This window comes from Otolemur garnettii, unplaced genomic scaffold (genome assembly GCF_000181295.1).
Source record: "Otolemur garnettii isolate 467f Iridium unplaced genomic scaffold, OtoGar3 scaffold00174, whole genome shotgun sequence".
In the NCBI taxonomy this organism is placed as follows: Eukaryota; Metazoa; Chordata; class Mammalia; order Primates; family Galagidae; genus Otolemur; species Otolemur garnettii.
The window spans coordinates 979,669-987,686 of NW_003852569.1; the positions used below are offsets into that span (position 1 = coordinate 979,669).

The 8,018-nt window shown below is 41.3% G+C and overlaps 1 protein-coding gene across 2 annotated transcripts in view; it reads left to right on the top strand.

Annotated features, from left to right (window-relative positions):
• THEM4 (thioesterase superfamily member 4) overlaps positions 1-8,018 on the top strand; it is a 31,148-nt gene that overhangs the window by 9,454 nt on the left and 13,676 nt on the right. For both annotated transcript variants that reach the window (XM_012811758.2, XM_023519426.1), the window contains exon 2: positions 1,548-1,734. In XM_012811758.2, coding sequence (XP_012667212.1) covers positions 1,548-1,734 — 187 coding nt within the window. The remainder of the gene's footprint in view (positions 1-1,547; positions 1,735-8,018) is intronic.

The window sequence follows — 8,018 nt, forward strand, 5'->3', positions numbered from 1 at the left end:
CAAAAAAAAAAAAAAAGATAATATCACAGGCTCCACGCCCATAGCACAGTAGTTATGGTGCCAGCTACATGGACCGAGGCTGGCAGGTTTGAGCCCTGCCTGGGATAGCTAACCAACAATGACAACTGCAACAAAAATAGCCAGGTGTTATGGCAGCTGCCTGAGGTCCCAGCTACTTGGGAGGCTAAGGCAAAAGAATCGCTTAAGCCCAAGAGTTGGAGGTTGCTATAAGCTGTGACACCATGGCACTCTACCCAGGGCAACATAATGAGTCTCTATCTCAAAAAAAAAAAAAAAAGAAAAAGATAACTATCACAATTCCCAATCCTTATTCAAAAATCTGTCTTCTTCCATCAGTGTTCTCTTGGTCTTCTTTGACATGATGGGCTGCTGTTAAGCAGATAGCATTAAAAAGTACTGACAAGCTGTGCAACTATTCACAGATTCCACCCTTTAATACAGTTCCTCATGTTGTGGTGACCCCCATGCATGAGAAGTGGTGTCTCTGTTCCTAAGACCATCGGAAATAGGTGTTTTCCGATGGTCTTGGGTGACCCCTGTGAAAGGGGAAAGGGTCGTTCTACCCCCAAAGGGGTCACTACCCACAGGTTGAGAACTGCTGCTGAAAGAACCAGTTTTCATTTCTGATACCCAGGAGTATTTGCTTTCTTCTGCTGCATAGTAGGTTACACACTGTCTTCGAGGTCATCCAGTTATTGGGACTGCTTGTCTAATCAATATTCCTTGTCAATAAATGGGTATACGAATTAGTACCTACCTCATACCTTTGAAATAAGGCCCATCAGAACCGATCTGTGCCTTTGCTTCTGCATACCCTGTTCCTTTGCCTGGTGTCAAAGCCACAAGGGAGTTTCTGTCTAGGCCTAGTTACTTATTCACTGAGATCCAATTGAGAGCAGACAGATGCCAGGGAGGAAAGGAATTTTGGGAGAAGGAACAACTCCAAATCCATTTCTCTGAGTAAAGGAGATCATAGGCTTTTAAAAAAGGAGCTGTGTGCCCTCGGGCAGGTTGTGTGACATGGTTTGTCTTACCAACAATCCACCATTTCCGGGAAACAACTCAGAAGGTCACGTAGTCAAGGGAGAGGATTATGTAGGGGTTATCGGAATTGGGGGCGGAGTGGTTACATGCCTACAATATTCTTCCAGCTGGCTAATTTCTGCTTGTCTAATCAATATTCAAGTCAGAGAACCCCTCCTTGAGCCCCCACTCAGAGACAGAACCTCTCCTCTGTCCTCCAGCTTCAGTGCCTACCTGCTGACAGAACTTTTAACATGGAGGGTAACTTTCTGTCTCTATGTGCTGCTCTGCCATTAGCTAGCTGGGGATGATGGACAAACCTTTTCTCAGTCTCCCATTTCCAAGGAGATTGGACCAGGTGATCCATAAAATTACCTTCCAATTTGAAATGACAAGCTTCTGGGAAGAAGAAAAGCAGCAAAGTAGGCTTAGAAAATGGGAGAATATATTATGAAATAGGATGGCTTTCCATCATTGTTCTTCGTTGTCTTTTTGTCTTTTAGAGGCCATTTTCTTTTGAGAAGATAGTTTATAAGGACTGTTCTATCCCTAACCCCAGCTGGAACAAAGACATAAGGCTCCTCTTTGACCAGTTCATGCAGAAATGTGAAGACGGCTCCTGGACACGCTTGCCTTCGTATAGACGTGGATCTACTGAAAGTATTCAAGATTTCAAAACCTTGTTACGTGGTAGGAGCAGCCACTTCCCATGAATAATATTAAATAAGTATAAAACTAAGGACAGATTGACATGCTCATGACTGAACACAAAAGAAAGGAGAACAGCACCATAGAGTTTTATTTTGTTGTTGTTGTTCCCAGTTTTATAGGCCAGAAATCTCAATACATTTTGCAGACTGTAGGAGAGAAAAGCCTATTGCCAAGAATGAGACTGCCCCACTGTGGCCCTTATCACCAGTAGCATGGCAGGCATGAAGAAAGAGCCCTGGCAGGCCTCCTCCTCCTCCTATGCTCATCACCCTCCGTCTTAAGGCTGTCATCTACTCTCATTTGGCGTTTTATCCCAGCATCTGACTGTATGTCACCCTAAGAAGCTCAGAACATTCAGGTTACCCCTCCTGTCTAAGACTCTCCATCCCTAAGGTAACACTCCCTTACACCCAATACTCACACATTAACTTCCTTTCCTCCTGGGCTTTGTTTTTGTCTTTTTTTTTTTTTAATTAAAACACTTTTTTTTTTAGCAGTTTTAGTTTTATAGGAAAATGTTCAGAAAGTATAGAGTTCCATGTACTCCTTATCTCCCCACTCCCCTAATTTCCTCTGTTATTAACATCTTGCTTTACTGTGGTATAGTTACAAAGCCAATATTAGTACATTATTATTAACTAAAGTTCATAGTAAGACAACGATTTGTATTGTATTTTCTGTGGGTTTTGGTGAGTGTACATGTATAGTGACAAGTATCTATCATGTAGTAGTCTACTGAATGATTTCACAGGTATTTCCAAGTTACTCATTAGCTTTTTTTTTTTTTTTATTGAATGGTAACTGTGTATATTAATGCACTTCTCGGGTACAGTGTGGTGTTTTCACACACAATCCGAAACACTTCCATCAAACTGGTTAACATAGCCTTCATGTCATTTTCTTAGTTATTGTGTTAAAATGTTCATATTCTACTCATAGAAAGATTCACTTGTACCCTTGTAAGATAAACCACAGAAGTGAACCCTTGAATCCTCCTCCCTCCACCCATACTCATTATCTTTTAATCAGCTAAACACATTTTTAGTTAGTAGTTTAGGGATTGTGATGATTTTTTAAAATGACCTCAAGTAGGCTCTTAATGTTGCCTGACAATCGTATTTCATACTTCTCTAGTGCATTCACTCTCCTGCCCTCCTAGATTACTATGTCCTACCTTTTTCTTTCTTCTCATGCCTCTAATACAGTGTTTTTCAACCTTTTTTATCTTATGGGACACTTGAACCTATAGTTAAATTTCCACAGCATACTTAAATTATGTAGATCAAAAAAAAAGTAAAGGCCAGGCACAGTGGCTCACACCTATAATCTTAGCACTCTGGGAGGCCAAGGCAGGTGGATTGCCTGAGCTGAGGAGTTCAAGACCAGCCTGAGCAAAAGTGAGACCCTGTCTTACCCCCCATCTCTAAAAAATAGAAAAACTAGCTGGAGTGTGGCAGGTGCCTATAGTTCCAGCTACTTGGGAGGCTGAGACAGGAGGATCGCTTGAGCCCAAGAATTTGAGATTGCTGTGAGCTATGATGATGCCATGGCACTCTACCCAGGACAATAAAGTGAGACTATCTCAACAAATAAATAAATAAAAGACTAAAAGAAAGAAAAAGAATATGCTTACTGTGCTTTGAACCTCTTTTGAAAACAATTTAGTTAATGATCTTTAAAAATTTTCACAGAACACTGGGTAAAAATCACTGCTCTAATACTGTCATTACCATTCTTACTCTCAACTGATCCCTCTTCCTTTTCACCAAGAGAAAATAAAAGCAGTCAGAAGACAACTTCCACACTCCCACTGCTGCATGTTGCCCCTCTCCACTTCTCTGCCTCTTATTTGCTATGAATGAAGTGTCCCTACCCTTAGAGAGGCACTGCATTCCATTTCCTGTGGCCTACGGACATTTCCCTGCTAGATCAGATGTGTGTACAAACGTGCCACAGCTGTTCCTCTCTCTCCCTGATCTCTTTTGAACCCACCCCATCAGGCTTCCACCCCACCACTTCATCACAGCTGCTCTTGTCAAGGGCACCAGTGACTTTCACTTTGCTAAATCCAATAAGCTCTCTCAGCTTTTGGCAAAGCTGATGACTCCTTTCACCTTGAACTTTGCTTCCAAAACCCCTCAGTCTGCTACTTTGCCAGCCCCTCCTTTGTACTTTCTTAGGGCAGTTCCTCCTCGTCCTCAGATTCTAAATGTCAGGGTGCCCCAGTCCTCAGTACTCCTTCCTTTGTACTCCTTGGTAATTCATTTAGCCTTGTGGCTTTAGAGGCCATCCAAAAGCTGAGAGCTTCCTAATTTAATGGTTGAAATTTAATGTCCAGGTCCAGAATCTGGATCCTCTATTTAATGCTGTGCAGCTTTGACACAGCAGTACTTGACCTTTCTGTACCTCAGCTTCCTCATGGTGGATACTTTAGTATTTGCTGAAGAAATGGATGAAATGAAAATAAAACTAATCAAGAAAAAAATGGTAAAGAGAGGAATAGGGAGAGATTTCTTGAACAATACAAAATACAACTAGGTAGGAGGAATTAAGTTCTGTGCCACTGTAGGATGCAATTAATGATATATGCTTTCAAAGAGCTAGGAGGATAGTGAACATTCCTAAAAAAAAGAAATGACAAATGTTTGAGTTGATAGATACACTAATTACATTGATCTGATCACTATGCATTATTTGCATATAAACATGACTGTGTACCCTATGAATATGTACTATTACTGTCAATTTAAACTCAAGAAAAAAGATAGAGGTTTTAAATTTCTTGGCAGAAGCTCTAAAATACATAGAATTGTCCTATTTTATAAATAAAGGGAAAGAGTAATTTGTATTGCTAATTTCATTCCAGCTATTACCCTATCACACAATTAATTGAATGTCCTTTAACCCAGTGCAATCTGTCTTCTACCCAAATAGCCCTACTGAAAGGTCTTCACTGAAGCTGCTAGTGACCTATATGCCAAATTCGTGGGACACTGTTAGCCCTGTGCTGGGCCTCCTTGGCAATTTTTACTTTCCTGGCTTTCATAAACATCTCTCACCAATTTTCCCTCCTTCTTCTGTCAGCTCCTTAAATACCAGTGTTTTCCAGGGTTCCATTCCTACATGGCTTTGCTTGTTCCCTCATCCAACCCAACCTGCTCTTGACCCTCTCAGAATTGAGAGGAGTCTGGGGTCCTCTTTGCCACCCACACTTGCTCTCAAAACATCACTTCAAAAAAATCATTTTAGCATAAAGACATTTTGCACTCAAATGTTTATCGCAGCTCCAATTCCAATTGCAAAGATGTGGAAACAACACATGTACCTCTCAACCCATGAATGAATCAATAAACTGTGGTATACCATGGAATACTATTCAACCATAAAAAGATGGGGATTTTGCATCTTTTGTAGGTACCTGGATGGATTTGTAGAACATTATCCTAAGTAAAGTATCTCAGGAATGGAAAAGCAAGCTGCTGTGTACTCATTACTAATTTGAAAATAGTAGATTAATACCTACAGTCCCACACCAGAGAAAAACACAATTAACTTCAAGACAGGGGTGGAGGTGGGGGGCTGAGGAAGCTCCCACCTATCAGGTACAATGTAGTGTATGTGGCACACCTCCCAAGTGCGGCACTCAACTACAACTTCCACTTTGCTCTTTACCTTACAAATGTAAATAACATAACCTAATCATATGTACCCTGATATTAACCAGAAATAATATAAGGAAAACACTTCCCTCTCATCTTAGCAAACATCTAACCTTCTGTCCTTCCTCCTCACCTCCTTGCTGTCCTCTGCCCGGCTCTAGCTGGGCGTTAAGTATTTTGCTCCCACTGTTCTTGACAATTCCAGCTCCTGCAGTTTGTTTGCTTTCTCACACCTCCAGATTTCTTTACTCAGCCACTCCCATGAGCACCTTGATCCTTCCCGTTGTCAGAAAGTGCACAGTCCTTCAACATACACATTCAGACATCTGCTTGCTCATCACAGCCTCCTTCCAGTTCTTTGTTCTCATTAAGACCTTCAGTTCTGTACTTTCTCTTTGTCCTAAGCCTTCTTCTATTAATTTTTTTTTTTGAGACAGAGTCTCACTTTGTCACCACCACCCCCCATAGAGTGCTGTGGTGTCACAGCTCACAGCAACCTCAAACTCTTGGGCTCAAGCAATCCTCTTGCCTCAGCCCCCTGAGTACCTGGGACTGCAGGAGCCCACCACAACACCCAGCTATTTTTAGAGTGATCTCACTCTAACTCAGATTTCATGAGCTCAGGAAATCTTCCCATCTCGGCCTCCTAGAGTGCTAGGATTACAGGTGTGAGCCGCTGCACCCAGCCTCCCAAGCCCTCTTCTATCTGAACTTGCCAGCCCACTTGCCTAGCAGAACCCCAGCCCTCGGTGAATCTAACCATCTGCCATCTCCTCTTTGCATAGGCCCTCCCATAGCTAGGCATTGCTAGAGAAAATCGCCCCACCTAGCAGATAATTTTTCTTTTTCTTCTAGACAGAGTCTTACTCTGTCAACCTGGGTAGACTGCAGTGGCATCAGAGCTCACAGCAACCTCAAACTCTTAGGCCTCAAGCAATCCTTTCGCTTCAGCCTCCTAAGAAACTAGACTATAGGCACCTGCCAAAATGCCTAGCTAGTTTTTTATTTTTTTTTTTTTTGTGCATATCAATAATCTGAGAATCTTAGCCAGGCATTATGGTGGGCGCCTGTGGTCCCAGCTACTTGGGAGGCTGAGGCAAGAGAATCACCTAAGCCCAAGAGCTGGAGGTTGCTGTAAGTTGTGGTGCCACGGCACTCTACCGAGGGTGACAAAGTGAAACTCTGTCTCTAAAAAATAAATAAATAAATAAATAATAGTAATCTGAGAATCTTACTAAAATGCATGTTCTGCTTCAGTACAGTAGGTGGGGATAGAGAGTCTACATTGCTAACAAACTCATCTCACCTTATTTTTCTCACTTTCATAAGATAACCTCAAAGCTTGGTAATCTAGACAAGAAATTTTAAATTCCTATTCTAAGTAAAAAATTAGAAGAACTTGGTGCTTACATTATCCTGAAGTCCTGGAATGACCGACATGAAGGAGATCTTAGAGGTCATTTGGGGTTACCTCTTCATTTGTAAATAAAGTCTGGAACAAAAGAGGAAGTTTTAGGCCACAGCTAAGCCAAGAATTTAATTTTCCCGACTCCCAGGCAAAGATTCTTTCCACTATACCATAATACTGATCCCAAAATTTATGTTCTATTATCTGGCCTTCCACATCATTAACTTCTCAGTGACTACTCGAGCATGTATAGCACATGTGCATCTGTGCCAGTTGCTGGGCAGAGCCTGAAAGGCAGAGGGCCCCCGCCTTGCCATGCAGGGAACCCTCTCCCCTCCTCCTCTTCACACCTCCCAGGTCTTCTCATCTCTTCTTTTTTATTTATTTATTTATTTATTTATTTTTAAGTCATAAACACATAGATCATGTATACATTGATGCCTTTATAGGGTACAATGTGCTGATTTTATATACAATTAGGAATGCTTACATCAAACTGATTAATATCACCTTCACCTTAATTATTGTGTTAAGTATACTCTATACTTAATAGATTTGACATGTACCCTTGGAATATGAACCATAGGAATGGTCCCAGCATTTACCCTCCTTCCATTGAATCTCTCCCCTCCCCTCCAATCCCCCTCCTCTTCCCTCCTTCATCTTGGACTATCCTTGTGATTTATCTTTCTTATGAAAGTGTGAGTGATTATAAATTGGTTTCATAATAGTACTGAGTACATTAGATACTTTTTCTTCCATTCTTGAGATACTTACTAAGAAGAATATGTTCCAGCTCCATCCATGTAAACATAAAAGAGAGAAGTCTCCCTCTTTTTTTAAGGCTACATAATATTCCATGGTATACCACAATTTATTAATCCATTCATGGGTCGATGGACACTTGGGCTTCTTCCATGAGTTGGCAATTATGAATTGAGCTGCAGTGAACATTCTGGTGCAGCACCCCTGGATGCACGGAGTCCTATCCCTCCTCTTCTTCACACCTCCTGGGTCTTCTCATCTCCTCTTTTTTCCAAGTTTGTAAATGTAAATTCAGTAGAAATAAAAGAAACTTAGACAATTTTATATGCAGCAAATCACGAGGAGCTGTGAAAGAAAACAAAGAGCATGGGAGATTAAATTTTAAAAATGAAAGGACAAATACACCTGTCCTTCAAACAGTAGTGTTCAGT